This window comes from Zalophus californianus, chromosome 3 (assembly GCF_009762305.2).
Source record: "Zalophus californianus isolate mZalCal1 chromosome 3, mZalCal1.pri.v2, whole genome shotgun sequence".
Taxonomy (NCBI): Eukaryota; Metazoa; Chordata; class Mammalia; order Carnivora; family Otariidae; genus Zalophus; species Zalophus californianus.
The window spans coordinates 102,695,760-102,714,697 of NC_045597.1; the positions used below are offsets into that span (position 1 = coordinate 102,695,760).

The 18,938-nt window shown below is 35.5% G+C and overlaps 1 protein-coding gene across 3 annotated transcripts in view; it reads right to left on the reverse strand.

Annotated features, from left to right (window-relative positions):
• The window catches only part of DARS1 (aspartyl-tRNA synthetase 1), a 60,243-nt gene that overhangs the window by 35,704 nt on the left and 5,601 nt on the right, over positions 1-18,938 (reverse strand). For all 3 annotated transcript variants that reach the window (XM_027588079.1, XM_027588077.1, XM_027588078.2), the window contains exon 4: positions 8,420-8,522. In XM_027588079.1, coding sequence (XP_027443880.1) covers positions 8,420-8,522 — 103 coding nt within the window. The remainder of the gene's footprint in view (positions 1-8,419; positions 8,523-18,938) is intronic.

The window sequence follows — 18,938 nt, forward strand, 5'->3', positions numbered from 1 at the left end:
TATGTATGTGTGTGTGTGTGTGTGTGTGTGTGTGTGTGTGTGTGTGTGTGTGTGTGTGTGTGTGTGTGTGTGTGTGTGTGTGTGTGCGCGCGCGCGCGCGCGCTTCCTTCCATGGTCTTTCATCTAAGAAATATATGTCGCCAGTTAACAGAGGTCACTGAAGAGTATCCCATCATTATTCATATAATCTGCTCAATACATTCAAGATAATGATGAAAGGTTAATAGCATAACCTTTGTATGAACAGTAGTTTTTACCTTTTATTTCACATTATTTTAGGTACCACATACTTAAGCCCCTCAAAGTGCTTCTACCAAATATCCTGTCACGGTAAAGGCCTAAAATATGTTAAGAAATCCTATATATGAATATATGCTAATTGTTACCTGTTCATAGCAGGGATAAACCTAGGAATTGGATGAAAGCTAGGTGATGACTACAATTACAATTTTAGGTAGTCATCAGCTCGTATTTTTCAAAACCATTCCCATTTTATTCCTATCTATCCTCTGCTCCCTCCCCCCACAAATCAATAATGGTGAAAAAGACACTATTTTAAGCTTTTCTTTTTTGCATATTTACATATTCTAGTATCAACGGAATATCAACAAAAACTATTAAAATTTTAACACTTCTAGAAACTTGAGTATTAAAAGTTTATAGCAAAAAACAGCAACAAATTTGTTAACTTTCTGGTTGTTAAAAATAATTTGTTGAATCTTACCATACTCAGTGAGAAGTGTGCCCCACAGATCTACATAACCACCCATACTGAAAATGAATAATTTGTAAATCTTGGGAAGGGTGTAATAAAAGGTTAAAAAAAAAGGATAGACTATAAAGTTGCTACACACTAGTTTCTCAAGTAATGCACCAACATAAAGTGCAACAACGATGTAAATTAAATATACAATTCATTGAGGCAAAGAACTGAAAACTCCCAAACATGAGAAACCATATATTTGCCAGTTAAATCAAAATAGCATCCGAAAAGCATAAATTATGTAAGTTGTTTTAAAAATAACAAACCACTTTTTTATAATAAAAATCTGTATTCCAATTCTTTTTTTTAAGATTTTATTTATTTGTTTGAGAGAGAGAGAGAGAGAGAGAGAGAGAGAGAGAGCGCACATGAGAGGGGGGAGGGTCAGAGGGAGAAGCAGACTCCCTGCTGAGCAGGGAGCCCGATGTGGGACTCAATCCCGGGACTCCAGGATCATGACCTGAGCCGAAGGCAGTCGCTTAACCAACTGAGCCCCCCAGGCGCCCAGAAATGAAGACATTTATCAAAGAAGGTTCTTGGGTCGCCTGGGGGGCTCAGTTGGTTGGGCGACTGCCTTGGGCTCGGGTCATGGTCCCGGGGGCCTGGGATCGAGCCCCACATCGGGCTCCCTGCTTGGCGGGGGGGCCTGTTTCTCCCTCTCCCTCTGCTGCTCTCCTGCTCTCTCTCTGCCAAATAAACAAATAAAATCTTAAAAAAAAATAAAGAAGGTTCTTAGCTGTAAAGAATGAAGACCTGCATATGATAAACAATTTATGAAGTCACATGGCTAGTTAGTGGGGAGCCAAGTTTCTGGGCTCTCTGGCCCTCTATTATTACACCCAGCTGCCCAAAGGTGGTTTGTAAAAATTAATGGTTTAATAAATCATCCTAGTAGTTCTAAGATGACTTATTTTTTTTTTAAGATTTTATTTATTTATTTGACAGAGAGAGACAGTGAGAGCAGGAACACAAGCAGGGGGAGTGGGAGAGGGAGAAGCAGGCTTCCCGCTGAGCAGGGAGCCCGATGTGGGACTCGATCCCAGGACCCTGGGATCATGACCTGAGCCGAAGGCAGACGCTTAACGACTGAGCCACCCAGGCGCCCTCTAAGATGACTTATTTTGTGAACTCATTTGTCTTCACCAAACTCCAATAATGAGTTCAAAATAAACTTGGTAAAAAATTAAGTACTACTCAATATGGGACAGACCACTGGTTCTCCAACTACTACCTGGGCTCTCTTTCATGGTATAAACAATGTCAGGGACCACTTTATTTGGTTTTATCATGTTACTTAAATACCTACAAATATAAAAGTAGTATGAACCCATATGCTTATAGCCCTTAACTCTATTCTATTTTTTTAAGTTTTAATTTAAATTCTGGTTAGTTAGCATACAGTGTACTATTAGTTTCAGGTGTACAATATAGTGATTCAACATTTCCATACATCACCCAGTGCTCATCACAAGTGTACTCCTTAATCCCCCATCACCTATTTCATTCATCTCCCTCACCCACCTCCCCTCTGGTAACCATCAGTTTGTTCTCTATAGGTATGAGTCTGTTTTCTTGGTTTGCCCCCCTCTCTTTTCTTCCCTTTGCTTGTTTGTTTGTTTTTTAAATTCCACAAATGAGTGAAATCATATTTGTCTTTCTCTGACTTATTTCAATTAGCAAAATACTCTCTAGCTCCATCCATGTTGTTGCAAATGGCAAGATTCCATTCTTTTTTATGGCTGAGTAATATTCCATTGGGTGGGTGTATGTATGTATTTATATATATATAATATACACATTTTATATATATACACACATATATATACTGCATCTTCTTTATCCATTCATCAATTGATGGACACTTAGGCTGTTTCCATAATTTGGCTACTGTAGATAATGTTGCTATAAATATTGGGGCACATGTATCCCTTTCAATTAGTATTTTTGTATTCTCTGGTTAAATACCTAGTAGTGTGATTGCTGGATTATAGGACAATTCTATTTTTAACTTTTTGAGGAAACTCCATAACTGCTTTCCATAGAGTACAGCCCTTAACCTTATTTATTTTTTCATTTAAAAATTTATATTTTTGCGACAATTTATTGAGATAGCATTCACACACCATACAATTTCTCATTTAAAGTGTAAAATTCAGTGGTTTTTTACAGATATTTATAAATTTTGGCAACCACAATTTTAGAACATTTTCATCACCATAAATAGAAATTCTGTACCCTTTAGCTATCACTCTCTTATCCCCTCATTCTTCCCCTAGTCCAAGCAACCACTAATGTACTTCCTGCCTATATTAGCCCTTAACTTTACATCAAAATGAATTTTAAAGGAAAATGAAAGCAAATATTAAAAATAACAAAATTCAAATAACAATATTAAAGTTTGCTAAAACTCAAATGCTGACATTAAAGTTATAGTCTCAGATCCAGTTCTATATTTAATCTGTTTCTGTATTTTTACTTTATTACCAGTAAGGTGAAGAACGTCTGCTCACAATTATATAAAATGTTAAGTCTGAAGTTGATGCAGGACAATTAGGCCCCATAATTAACCCAAATACTGCAAATAGCAATCCAAGAATGATAATTTAAATTAAAAAGTATCAGTTGATAATTTTATAAAAAACTATCTTGTTCATATGAAAGTTAATAATGTAGCATTGTTAATAGAAATTTGAATCAAATAGGTATCTAATCTGATAACTACTAGAACTGGAAACATTTTTCCTTGCATGGGAACTATTATATAATTAGTGATCTGCTGCCTCTATATAGACAAAAATAGGATTCAATAAATCTGCTGGAATAGCACAGGCTTTTAAAAGTTCAGGATGCCTCTTAACTATTAAGTACCACCTGTAATCCAACTTGTTCTCAGCATGTGTTGGTATTCAAACCACAGTGAAATCATCATTAGTACAGAACATGGATATCATCTGGCTTCAGCTAGCATGAACACAGCTGTAAATATGACAGTAAATGCTATATGAAAAGTACTGAATTCACACAGCAGTTTTCTGTTACAAGTTAAGCCTTTAAAATGACATGGAAAAATACCCTTACATAATAACTTACATAATCATCAAAATGTACACTAAATTAAAAAAAAAACATAAAAAACTTCCAGCCTCCTAAGAACATACATCTATGGACCCCAAAGAAATGAAAAGAGAAATGAATGACTGAGGATCATCAAAGACATGGACTTAAGCTAAGTGACAAAGAATGAGGATTCAACGAATAAAAGCAAAACCTTTAAAATAAGAGGAAGAGAGGTCATCGCAGACACAGAGAATCTGCCCAGTATGAAGACATATATGGCAAAGTAGTGGGAAATAACATTGTGGTGAGGGCATCAGTAGGCAGAATTAATATTGCACATGGTTGGAAATAGGAAGCCATTAAAGATTTTAGATAAAAATACCACTTGAAAATAAACTGGCAAGTATAGACTTAAGGAAGAGCAAGAAGAGCTTGTATAAATATTAAGTTTATATATGACTGGACTATTTTGTTCCAACCCAACTAACATATGGCAGAAATTACAAAAAACAACACTAAAAAGAGAACCAAAAAAAAAAAAAAAAAAGAAGTCAAATGCCTTAGAAAACTCATTTAGAGAGACAAAAAGAAGATTTTACTCTCAAAAAAATTTTAGAAAATAACTATATGATTAATTTCATTCTAGTGTCAGATCTGAAAATTATTCTTCATGCTTAAGACTACAGAAAGTCCATGTGAGCTTAAGGGTTTTGCAGTATGGTATAATAATAATATGTGAGTATAACTGACCACAGCAAGTTATAAAAATACTTACTGTTCATTTTTTAATGTCAAGTAGAGTAATTTCTTTCTAATGTTATTTATGATTTAACAATAACCTCACACCTTAGATTCTTGTTTTACAGAAATGCCAGCACTGCCAGAGCAAGTAACTTCAAAGATAAATGTATGACAGCTACCTTATTCTTTGTTTTCACAATGGAGCCAATGAACACCCATTTTATTTTATTTTTTAAAGATTTTATTTCTTTATTTGTGAGAGAGAGAGAGATAGAGAGAGAGAGAGCACAAGCAGGGAGCGCAGCAGGCAGAGGGAGATCCCAGGACCCTGGGATCATGACCTGAGCTGAAGGCAGATGCTTAACCGACTGAGCCATCCAGGAGCCCCTGAACACCCATTTTAAATAAAATAGTTTATGTAAAGCCTAGCCAGTAAAGATAATTTTTAGGAAAAGGATTTTGAAAGATGAAGAAAAAAACCAACACAATTTTTTCCTAAAAAAGTTGTGAAAGTTCTTTAGAATTCATATTATAACCTCACTTGATTTACTATTATTCATGAAAAGAACAGGTAATTTTCAAAGTAAAATTTTTCTGTTCTTGATTTTCTTCTTTAAAAATTGGCACTCTGATTATAAGATCATACTACTGGCTTTCTGTCAGAAACGACATGTGCCTTAGACTATTACCAAGAAAGATCAGGATTTCAGAACTACCTGAGAAGTACAGTCTAAAGTAATGTAAAAATAGACAAGCTGACTGACCTATCAGGGGCATGAAATCATGTTCCTAAGAAAATTATCAACCAACCACAAAAATTAAAAACTCATCATTTTTACATGGACGGACCTAGAGGGGTATTATGCTAAGTGAAATAAGTTAGACAAAGACAAATACCATATGATTTCACTTCTATGTGGAATCTAAAAAACAAAACAAATGAATAAATAAAGAAGCAGAAATAGACCCATAAATACAAAGAACAAACTGGCAGTTGCCAAGGGGAGGGAGAATGGGAGGATGGTCAAAAAAAAGGTGAAGGGGAGTAGGAGATACAGGCTTCCAGTTATGGGATGAGTAAGTCACAGAGATGAAAGGTACAGCATAAGGAATAGTCAATGGTACTGTAATAGCATTGTATGGTCACAGATGGTAGCTATACTTGGTGGTGAGCATAGTATAATGCACAGAGTTCCTGAATCACCATGTTGTACACCTGAACTAATGTAACACTGTGTGTCAACCATACTTCAGTTAAAAAAAACAAACATCATTTTTTTCCACGGAGTCTTAGTCATGAGAATTTTCCTCTTTCACAAGGTAGCAAAGTTATTAACACACTTACTCTTAATTACTCAGGCTAGATACTTAATATATGAGTAGTGCCAAAAATTAAAAAATTAACCTAAGTAACACATGTTAAGCCTATTGTATAAAATTGGCTTCATTCACTTGTATATAACCAAAGGCTTTATAATTTGCAACAGCTCTATTATGGAAACTTTTCCACCTTTTCCCACACATTACTAATTACACAAAGTCCATTTTTGGGGAGGGGAGGAGACTAAAATAAATACAGGCTCTTTGCTTAAAAAAAAAAAATCCTAGTCACAATTTAATTAAGCTGAATTACATCTAGATCTTGAGTTCTACTTCAGGATTATGAAATCCAGACTAATTTATCTAAATTCTTGCCTCGTCTAAGACAAAAATCTCACGTTATAACACTATATCATTTATATGAAGACCCTTCTTTAATTTATGTATTATGAGGACATTAGTGAACTAAATTCTATTTGGGAGACCATTTGCAAGTAGGTCTGCCAGCTAGTAAGCTTTGGTTGACCTCTGATATGGTCAATTGCTATTAATCAAGTTGCAGAAGTTTGAGAAGACCCGAAGCAATAAGAAATAACTATTTGTGGACTACTTCTAAAGACATCAAATGAATTCATTGTCCTTTTGTCAGTAGGATATCTCTTAGTAAATACTAAGAGTAAGTGGGAATTTCAAAGGACTTTTATTTTATTTTTTTAAAAGATTTTATTTATTTATTTGACACAGAGAGAGAGACAGCTAGAGAGGGAACACAAGCAGTGGGAGCAGGAGAGGGAGAAGCAGGCTCCTGCCTGAGCAGGGAGCCCGATGCGGGCTTGATCCCAGGACCCTGGGATCATGACCTGAGCCGAAGGCATATACTCAACAACTGAGCCACCCAGGCGCCCCTCAAAAGATTTTCAGACTATTTTCTTTAGGAATGTAACACTAAGGTTATAATGCAATTTAATGGAAACACACATTCTATATAAAACTGTCAGCCTCATATATTAGTTTTCAGAACCAATTTAATACACAAAAGACAAAAGCCATAAGGTTATTTGCTGATTTGAAATTGACTTTTTCCCAGTATTTTTCAGTACGTTAAATATAATTTACCATATACATCTACGGTTTCCATGGGCTCTATTTATAGAAGGCTCTGAGTGGTAAGTTTATTTCTAGGGACCAAGCTTATCTATGTCCCACGTCACAGGACTGACCTTAAAAGGCTAGTTGACAATGTACCCCACAAACACACACAATTATAGACCATGAGATGAAAACAGCAAACCTACTCACCAAAAGATACAGACAGAAGAGATAGAAGTCTCTGGGTAGCAGGACTGGGAGACAGGGTGAGGTGGGACTACTGTACCAGTAATACAAATACTACTGAGTTCATCAGTGAACTGATGTAATTAGTGGCTCTGGAGTTTTTAAACCAGAATACAGACACTGCTGTGGTACAATAAAACCAAATGTGATAAATAAATCTCTAAACCCATACTAGTGACTGAGCATTCACTACCTGTTAAACACTCAGGGAGTCAGGGAGGGCCCAAATATAAATTAGGATGTTAAACTAGATCGTTTTTTTAGTTCCTTCCTAGTTCTAAAATTGATAATTCTTTCTATGTTCACTCATCTTTGAAAGTATACAACTAAGGAACAGAGATAAAAATCAATAGAAAAATATAACATTTATCCTAAATTTAATTTCTTTTAAAAAACATTTATGCCTATTACTTAAATTATAAAATAAAAATTATTACGCTATCACTTAAAATATAAAGATCATCCATTTTTCCAAATCAGATACCTTGATCATTATCATGGAAATAAAATTTTAATTAAATTGAGAAAAACATACAAACAAAACTATCCACATTACCAACTATTATTACCTTAGAGCTACAGCATGCACAAGCACTACACTATCTCTATATCCTGCCTCTTGCAAACTTAATAAAACAATGCATTTCTACAGGAACTCTGAGCCAGACAGCAAGACTTGGGGGGAGGGAGGGGGTTGATTTTTTACTTTTCTTTAACCCTTTTAATGTCAAAGTTAAAAGCTGTAAAATGTTATGACATCTGTTTTACCTCCTTTAGAAGGGAATCATTTGCAAAACTACACTCTCATTTTATATGCTTTTATTTTTCAGTTAGAAAACTTGTTGCTTAATATGCAAATCTCAAAACTGGGGGAGGTAGGAACTGAAGCTCAACAAACACAACAAAATAAAGTTGCTTTGCTATGTTGAGGCTGCCAGGCTTTTTGTTACTCTACTTGAAAGTAAATGTGACTTGTCTGTAGAGAGTGCTGCTTCAGCAGTTCCAAATGAATTTCAAGCCTGTGCTCCATATTTTCTCTTTTGTAAGTTTAATGTATTCAGCAATACTGAACTGACAATTTAAATAACTACATTTTTAAACAAACGAAGCATTGATGTTAATGTATGAAAATGGTCCAAACCCCTGGGAGTCTTGGTTCCCACCATTGTTTATTCTGACAACAGGATATAATTGCTTACTTACTTGGCAGCAAATTTAACCATCTGCTTGCTTGCATGGTCTCCCACCGCCACGAGTGCCTGGACATTAAACTGCTGCTGACGTAGGACTAAGAAACACTGCTTCCCTGAATAAGACAGAAAGAGCACAAGTGTATTAAGGACACGCTACTTCAGGGTTTACAAAGAAGAAAAATGTTTCTCTACTTTAAAATTGAGCTAAAATTTACTATACTCATTAGGTACGTACATACATGTATCTGGCTTCCATGGCCCAAATACTCATACTGTTGACAAGCTTTAAAGAAACCCAAGTTCCCTCTATGAGTAACAAAAATGCTTTTAACATGTTTGTTATGAGAACATAGGCAAATCACCAATTTCAAAAAAATATTATAAATCAGAAAATTATTTTGTCATTGCATTGATTAAACAAATTTCAAGTAACTTCAGATCACTTTCAACATTCATTCAATAACAAGTGTATTCTACAGGCAAAGGCACTGTGCTAACCACTATGGGATCTTCGATCGTCAATGATGAAACCACAGAAGTGCTAATAAAGTGCTTAGTATCAAGAACACAAGTATTCTGTGCAGGTGGTCCATTTTACTTCCCACCAAAGTACATTTTAAAGAGCACTTAGAATGACAGGCTAGTTTCTTCCATGTTCTATTTTCCTCTGTTTTCCTTTATCATATTCCTCATCCTTCATCCTTTATAAGAGTTTTGCATTTTCCCCTTCACTCCAAAAATCTTTTTTATTTATTTATTTGCGAGAGAGGGAGTGAGCGAGAGAGCACACGCTGGGGAAGTTGCAGAGGGAGAGGGAAAAGCAGGCTCCCCACTGAGCAGGGAGTCCAATGCAGGGCTCAATCCCAGGTCCCTAGGATCATGGCTTGAGCCAAAGGCAGATGCTTAACCAACTGAGCCACCCAAGTGCCCCTCCAAATAACTTACTTTGCATATAAAGATCATTCCCTTTATCCTCTATAACCAGTTTTATTTTTACATATTCTGGGCCTCATGAGCCCCCCAATCTCCCCTCCTTTCATCAGGAACTGCCATCCCTATTCTTAACCTTTTTATAAATATTATTCTAATAGATTCAGTGACTCTTTATCCTTGTGACATCCTTTTCCTCCAAACCAGATTTTTAAGTCTCTGATCAAATTTTGGGAAATTACTTCCTCATAAAACAAGTTAAATCTTTACAAGACCACTTTTCTCATCAGATTGTTTTATAAAACATCAAAAGATTTCAGTCTTTAAAGTCCTCGCAAAAAAAAAAAGAGCAAAAATGCAAGCAGACTTAACAGTCATTACTTTCAACATACAGTATTTTGAAACACAAATCAGACCACAATCATGAGTCTAAAAAAAACCTTGCAAAGTGCCAACAGACACATAATCTATGGACTTCGGAGTAATATATGACTTACATATTTTTTTTTAAAGAGTTTTTATTTATTTGACAGGGAGAGAGAGACTGCGAGAGCAGGAACACAAGCGGGGGAGTGGGAGAGGGAGAAGCAGGCCTCCTGCTGAGCAGGGAGCCCGACGCGGGGAGCTCGACGCGGGGAGCCCAACGCGGGGCTCGATCCCAGGACCCTGGGACCATGACCTGAGCCAAAGGCGGATGCTTAATGACTGAGCCACCCAGGCGCTCCGTGACTTACATATTTTTAACCACCAAACATACATTTATTTTCCCTTTCCTTTGGACTGTCATGCAGTCACAAAGTAAAATCTTAAAAAAGAAAGTTACACGTACTAAACACATTCAAGGGGATTTTGAGATACTGAAGGGATGAAGACTGTTACCGTGGAGAAATCTGCAGATGGATCAAAATGACATTATCCTGGGAACGACTGAAACCACAGAATGTTTGAGAAACCTTTAACAGAATGTTTTTGTGAAACGGAAGGGAATGTGATTTGGTGAATATTTTAGCTGCTCTAATAGGGCAGATAGGCAGCAGAGACCTAGCTGCACTGCAAAGCCGTGCTGCGATGAGCTCCAATGCGGCACAAAAGACCCTGAGAGAGAGGAGCTCTAGAGGACTTACAAAAAGGGTTAGCACATGAAAATGTCTCTGGGTCAGCCCTGGGGGAACAGTGTAAGGGTGGGAAAGAGGCAAAGCTCCGAAATCAGAGACCTAGGATCCTATCCTACCACTTCCTAGGAAGGGCCTGAGGGAAAATTATGAAACTACTTTATGCTTAAGTTCTTCATCTGCAAAATGGAGGAAATAATAGTATGTCACTCATGGGATTTTCTCCTGCAATCTTGAGGATTATACAGGTAATATATTTAGAGCTGTGACACACCCAATTAATGTTAAGTATGAATTAATGTTATTAGTTAATGCTAATAATTATTAATGGCACCACTGCTACTGGCTACTTATTTGATTGACTACCATTCCTATTTCACATTCGGATTATAATGTGCAACAACCATGCCAGGTGCTGGGAACACAAAGTAAGTATTTGATAGACGATCATGATAGACTATAATGCGAAGAAGGTGATAAAATTATATAAAGTATAATCCCAATTTTGTTTGTCTAAGTATATTAATATTGTGCAGAGGAAAAAAAACAGCAAAATGTGAAAGTGATTGGATAGGAAAAAAACACCACAATGTGGCTACTAACAGATGTGAAACTACGGGAAATTATGCTGTTCTTCGTATTTTTTTTTTTCTGAACTTTCTACAATAAGCATGTACTATTTTTCTAATTAGAAAAAATACTTTTTAAGGGAATAATACAGTCAGGGAGGTAGGTATAGAAGAAACATAAGGGTTGAAAGGAAATCTTGGCCATCTTCAAGATTTAACACAAATAATATGTAGAATCTGGTGAGTTCTAGGAGGCTAAATATAGAAGCAAATGTGCTCCCTAAGATTTGACCTCACTGCTAGGGAAAACAAATCAAGAAATCGGTGGTAATGGGTGGAGTGAAAATTGTTCACTGTTCTCCTTTAATGTTTAATGTGTTTATTGTATGTAATTCTAAATATTAAACCTCTTATTTTTTAAAAAAGGAAACAGATGGAAGGGAGGGGATGAAGTAGTAAAACCAGCACCATGAGATATTATATAAACCTACAAGTAAAAATGTATCAGCACAAAAACATCCAGATCAATGGAACAGAAAAATAAACTCAAAATAGACCCTATTAGAGAAAAGAAATTCTAATTCTAGATAGAATTCAGGAAATTAAAAAAACACAACAAATAGTAAAAAACTGAGTAAAAAATGGAACTGAATATTAAACTGTACAAAAAAGGAGGGGAGACCTTTCCAAGTTTAAAAGTTACAGAGTATCTATATACAAAAAAACTGAAATACTGGGAAAAATTATTTGCTGAATGACTTATAACCTATATGAGTTAACATCCTCAATACAGAGACCATAAAGATTTATAAGTAAAGGACACTGAGATTCCAATAGGTAAATGGGCAATAAACTAGAACAAATCATTTGAAAGAAAAAGCCTGAGTAGGTAAATATAAGGAAAAAAATGAAATGAAGGTAATTCAAGTTGAAGCAAACAATGATGACACATAATTTACCTCTCAAATTTAAAAATAAGTAATGTTATCTAATGCTTGATAGAATTAAGTGAAAACCGTTCCTTCATAAGTTGCTGATGGCAAAGTAAACTTGCATATGCTTTCAGAGAATCATTTGGCAATGGGCGTTAAAAGCTTAAAATCGTTTTCTCTGCTTCAAGAAATGTATTTCTTAGAATGTATGTGGGCACCTGGGTGGCTCAGGTGGTTAAGTGTCTGCCTTCGGCTCAGGCCATGATCCTGGGGCGGCTCAGGTCATGATCCAGGGGCAGCTCAGGTCACGATCCAGGGGCGTCCGGCCCCCTGCTCAGCGGGGAATCTGCTTCTCCCTCTCCCTCTAACCCCATCCCTTTTATGTAAATTTAAAAAACAAAGAATATACCCATGCCTGTAAATCCATTTTTCCTGGAAGGATACACAAGAAACAACAGTGGTAATTTTGGAGGGGAAGATTGTGATGACATGGAGAAACTAGAATTGGGAGACTATTTTTCCTTTTCTTTTTTTTTTTAAAGATTTTTAAATTTATTTTTGCGAAGAGAGAGAGAAAGTGAGACAGCAAGCATGAGCAGGGAGAGAGGCACAGGGAGAAGCAGACTCCAGGCTGAGCAGGGAGCCCATTTGTGGGACTCGATCCCAGGACCCCAGGACCATCACCCGAGCTGAAGGCAGACGCTTAACTGACTGAGCCACCCAGGCGACCTTTCCTTTTATATATTTTTTGCACCTTTAGAATTTTAGTTTTTACTATATCCATATATTACTTTTTCTTCTAAGAAGCAAATATGTAATTTCTCACTTTAGCCAAAAAGTCCTCTCTGTGTAAGTTAGTATTGGAATTTTATAACAAAGACTAATCAACTGTTAAATATTTCTCATCTTTCTTCTTGGAACCCGCCAACTAGGAGACAGTTTATAGAAAGGAAGTTAGAGTCAATGTTCAAAATAGCTGAATAAATTTGCTACTTCTGGGTATCTTAAATTTAGTTCCTAACAGTTAAGAATTTGTGTTGCATTTTGATTCTTAAGTTTTTAGAAGAGGCAGTTTATTTCTTCAGTTTACACAAGAGTCCTGTTTTGGAAAATGTAAAGTTTGATACCTTGTATAGCACCTGGTGCATTCTTTATTTCTAAGCTGAAGAACAAACATGGTTGTAGTCAGGACAAAAAGGCTCACCCTTGTCTCCATTACGGTGATAGCTCAGTAATAAAGTGGGCTTTTGTGGGAGAATTATGTTATCCAAGATGTGAGGCAATCTTATGTTTTCATCTCTTCCTACTGTCTTTTAGCTTGCCAAGCTCCTGAATTCATTATTTAGATAATGTACCTTAACTTCCTAATACCCAACATTAACATTTTCCCTCATCATTTAATTCATTACCGAATAAAACAGCAATGACCTAAATGTTTTAAAGTACTTTCCATTTGTTATTTCCCCTGAAATATTCTTGCATGAACATAAATTGAGGTCCTAAACTATCTGATAACCAAAATAAACTAGCTATTTTGGAAGTATAAGTAAGTTTTCAGAAAGGACAGTACTGAAGAAGTATTTTGTGCCAATGACTTCAATGTAGTATATATAAAATTTGAAAGGAGTCACAGATATTTCAATTACTCTTTCAATATGCAGGCTTAGGGTCGTAAGCTTTCACAATCTAAAGAAATAAATTTTAAGTGTATCACCAAGAGCTCAAAATTTCTCATTGCTCCTGTATAAACCACTTGATTTTAGGGATAGGATACATAAATCTAGTAAGAAATCTGATTTAATTTTTAAAAATTTATGAAATACTACCCTTAAGAATATTTGTTATAAAAAGTTGTGGTTTGGTTTTTTTTTTTTTTTTGACATAACAGGATTCTAGTTGTCATACTTCTGACACTATGATTTTGACACTTCCATTTCCTTATTTGTGGTTTTCTAGAGCTTTGCACTACTTGAAATTGCCAGCATGGATTATTTCCCCCAAGTCCAATTTTAATGTGTTACTACTTTTGGAGTTAAGGCACCTGAATGCTTCCAAGTAAGTCATATTTACTGGCAATTTTTCCTATGTAAGGAAGAAAGGAGTAGCAGCAATCAGGGTTTTGCAAATTGAAACCATAAGATTCTATTTCTTTCTTTAGGTAATCTACTTTTTTTTTTTTTTTAAAGATTTTATTTATTTGAGAGAGAGAGAAAGAGAGTGCGCACAAGCGGGGGAGCGGCAGGCAGAGGGAGAAGCAGGCTCCCCGCAAAGCAGAGAACGTGTTGCGGGGCTCAAACCCAGGATCCCGGGGATCATGACCTGAGCCCAAAGCAGACACTTAACTGACTGAGCCACCCAGGCACCCCTAGATAATCTACTTTGGCAGAAATAAAAAACATTGATGATCATTATTGGTAACAATATAGAGAAAGTGGTACTGTCATATACTTTTGGGAGTATTACCTGACCAGTTTTTTTGGAGGATAATCTGGTATAAGAAATTTTAAATAAGCATACATATGCCCTTCAACCCAACAATTTCACTTCTAGAGATCTACCTTGGAGAAATACTGCCTTATGTAGATCTATAACTAGTTATCATGGAAAGATCTCCAAGAAACACTGTTAATTGAAAATTTAAAAAGTTGCAAAATAACATGCAAAATATATCATCTACATAAAATAAGACAAAAGACACACGCACAAAACAAATAAAAACCTGTATGTGTGCATATGTGCATTAAAGAAAAACATTTTTAGAAAGACACTGAACAAATTATTAGGGATTAACAGAAAGGCTGAGGCAGAGGATAGGGTGTAGAGAAAAAAAAAGGGAGTATCAATTCTGTATTCTCAGAAAAATTCATGTAAAGATATTAATGTATTATTTAGGTAATTTACAGCTTAAACACAGATACAAACATATATACAAACTTAAAAACAAAATAAAAAGATTTTCCAATAAAAAATTATAAAAACCAGATTAATGCAAAATTCCAAGGAAAAAAAACACTGAAACTTAACCTAGTACTATACTAAAAGAATACTACCCACACCTTTGCCAAATTCAGTTTATTCCAAGAATCCAAAAAATGGTTCAACATTAAGAAATCCAACTACTATAAATCATTACAAGTACAAAGAGTTGATTCTTGTTATTTGTGGTAGTTATGTTCTATAAAGTCAGCATGAACAATGAATTTGCAAACATCAAACCATTTTTCCTAGGGGAAGTACAAGGTTAGGTTCCCGTGAGCCTCTGGTCACAAAATTTTCACCAGTCCATCAATACATAACTTTGGTTTGTAGGTGTTTGTTTGAAGGCACACTCTTTAATATATATTGTTGATTCATTAACATTGAACTAACGGCCAACAGCACTGTAACGCATGCTTGAATGAAGCTTATCTAACACATGTATTTTCTAAGCAAGGCATAAGCCTTCTTGCACTTAGGAACACTGTTAAGTACTTTAGCACTATGCTTGGTGGCCACTGTAAACAGCCATATCACCAACTTTTACAAAGCACAAAACTATGAAGAATGTGGCATTAAATAAGTTGTGAAAGAACACTTGTTCAAGAGAGCTGATACGAGAAGGCAGAGCTTCACTGTTTGACCTCAGCTGGGAACATGTGCATTGGGCGACTCAAGTTTTTTGCCTCTCTCCACATGTATATGTCTGGCATTTCTGTGAATGAGAGTGAAAGTGCTGTAGGTATTGATTTTGGGGTTACAACTACCTTTTAGCAAGCAGGAGAATTTGCAAATACACAATCCATAAATAAAGAGGATCAACTACATTTTAATTTTTTATTTTATGGAAAATTTCAAAAAACACAAAAGCAGAGAGAATAGTATATGAACCTCTATATAAATACACTCAATACAATTATATTTTGAGGGAAAAAATGATGAAAAAAGGTCTAGTAAAATTTAACATCTATTCCTGATAACAGAAAATTTGGACTAGAAGAAAACTTCTTTTAATCTAGTCTTTAAACTTTGGCATTGTTTTCTAATGACATTTTATGCAGAACACCCAAAGTCATGAAATAACTCATCAGGAGTTTAAATCTCTGCTGTTTGAAAAATTCTTCATTGAGGGAATCCCCGTAGTACTGGAGAATCTACTAATCATTGCAAAGAGAAACAAAAAATGAGATAAACATTTGAAAGAAAAGGACAAGAAGATCATTATTTGTAAATGATACCAATGTCTACCTACAATCCCCATGTACTTCAGTAATTATCAAGTCATGGACATTCTTGTTTCAGCTTTACCTCAATCCTCATATCCCTCTGTTCCTGTACTACTGTGAAGCCAATTTCAGCCACCTTACTTCATCCATACATAATTCAGTACGGATCCCTAAGAGGTAAGATCTTTTTAAAAATAACATTACGACAGTACAATTATCCCAACTTAAAAAAAAGAGTATTTTTTAACATCAAACATCCAGCCAGTGTTCAAACTTCCAAGTCTCAAGTGTCCTTCCTTCCTTCATTTAACTATATGTTTAACTTCTGATCCAAATCTTAGGTCCATCCCTCCCTTTTCAATTTATTTGTCTAAGAGATGAGGTCATTTTTGCCCAGTAGTGTCCTATAATCTAAATTTTGCTGATTGCATCCTCACTGTTACTTAACATATTCCTTTGTCCTATGTTTTTCCTATAGGTTGGTGGTTAGATCTAAAGGCTGCATGAGATTCAGGTACAATTTTCTGGGCAAGACTACTGCATTGGGTGGTGGTGAGCTCTTTCATGAATAGACATAAAATATTTCTGGTTGTTTCTCTATTGTGTCATTAGCAGTCACTGGTGATGAATGCCTGGGTAATTTACTAGGGGCAAAATGAAGTTCTAACATGCTTTTTTTTCATTTTATTAGGTGGAATACGTCTCCAGCAACTTCCCCCTATCTACCATTTGGTTAGCCAGTGATACTCAACTCATTCAGAAACGGTACTTTCTCTTTATCAGTTTTCAAAATAATGAGCTTGTTTCATTGGTGACCAACCAGGTTTTGTTGCCTGTCTTAGCATTATTATAAATTTATGGATTTAAAAGTATGTGATGTGTTTCGATTCACTGCGGTTATCCTTACTGATACTCAAATTGTTCCATTTGGGGGATGGGTTCAAAGGGAAATATTCCTGGCTCAGGCCTACATGTAGCATGCATTATATCTTTTAATTTGCTAAATAACTATGTTTAGTTAACATACAAAAGCTCCCAGTCTAATGGGAGAAAGACAACTAAATGAAGGATTACAATACAATGTGATTATCTTTTGGTAGAATAAATGGCTCAAACTTTCAGAAAGGCAAATCAACATTTTTGAAAAAATTAAAACTCCACCAGTTTTCTCAAAGTCCAACAGTATTCAGCTATTTGGGGGGGGGGGGGAGTATATTGGAAGAACAGACAAATGTTTAGTTGTAGTGATTCTGAGAGTGAGATATATGTATATGTACATGAGATATATGTATAAAATGGTGTACATTAATTCTATAATAAATATTTCAAAAACAAGTAAGAAATGTAACATAGAATGTATTAGATATTACAGAAGTAATTAGCTCTGCTGGGGAGACTAAGTACTTAGAAAACTACCACATTCCGTTCATATTCTACCAATAACTAGGAGTTCTTGGGCGTATCATTTGAAGCGTCAGTATCCTCATTTACAAAGTGGAATAACAAAGCCTGTTCTGCCTACTTCACAAATTTGTAGGGATAATCAAATGTGAAGTGTGAAAAGTATAAAATTATAAACTAATGTTAAGTGTCAATATTTTTAGATAATTTTGAACACTAGGCTAAGACAATTTTCTATAAGGAACAGGCCTAAGTTACCCTCATCTTTCTTCTTTGTTAATGCTTAGTTAATTCTTAGTACTGCCTGACAGAACTTTCTACAGTGACAAAAACATTCTGTATTTGTGCAATATTTGGGAGCCACTAGCCATTGTGGCTATTAAACACTCAAAATACAGCTCGTAACTTGAATTATTGAATTTAAATAGTGAAATGTAGCCAGTGGTCACTGTATTGGACAACCTGAATTTAGCCTTATTTCTTTGTCACCTATCTATCTAAATTAAATATTATAAATATAAGAATATTAACATATGAAAAGCTAACATACTCTTCACTTAAAAAAATTAAACTTTTGAGGTGCCTGTGTGGCTCAGTTGATTAGGTGTTCCATTTTTTACTTTGGCTCAGGTCATGATATCAGGGTTGTGAGACAGAGCCCTGTCTTGGGCTCCGCACTCAGTGTGGAGCCTGCTTGGGATTCTCTCTCTCTCCCTCTCCCCCAGCTCAAAAACAACAACAACAAACCCAAAAAGAAACAAACAAAAAAAACCCCCCAAAAAACCAACCTTAAAGTTTTGAGAGGCGCTAGAAAAGTACCTTAAAGTCTTGGATTTAATCTGAGTCTTTAAGATCAAATTATTTTTAAGGATGTCTTTTATTAATTTTTTGTTTTTAAGTAGGCTCTACACCCATGGCGGAGCCCAACATGGGGCTTGAACTCATGACCCAGAGACCAAGACTTTAGCTGAGATCAAGAGTTTGAGTTTAGGAGGAGTAAGATGGCGGAGGAGTAAGATACTTAAATTTTGTCTGGTCCCAGGAATTCAGCTAGATATCAAACCATTCTGAACACCGACAAACTCAACAGATCAAAGAAAAAAATAGCAGCAATTCTATGAACAGAAAAGTGACCACTTTCTGGAAGGAAAAGTCTTCTCTTGAGCACAGATATAAAGGGTAAGAAATATTAGCAGGGAAAAAAAAAAAAAGTCTGGGGAGTTTAACCAACTGAGCCATCCAGGCACCCTAAGGATGTCCTGTAAGAACTAAAATTAATTAAACATGGATTAATGCTTCACAGTGATTTAAAAAAGAAAATAAATGTTTTTGTTTTGTTTTTAAAGATTTATTTTGGTCTGTGAGGAATTTGCAAAACAAAAA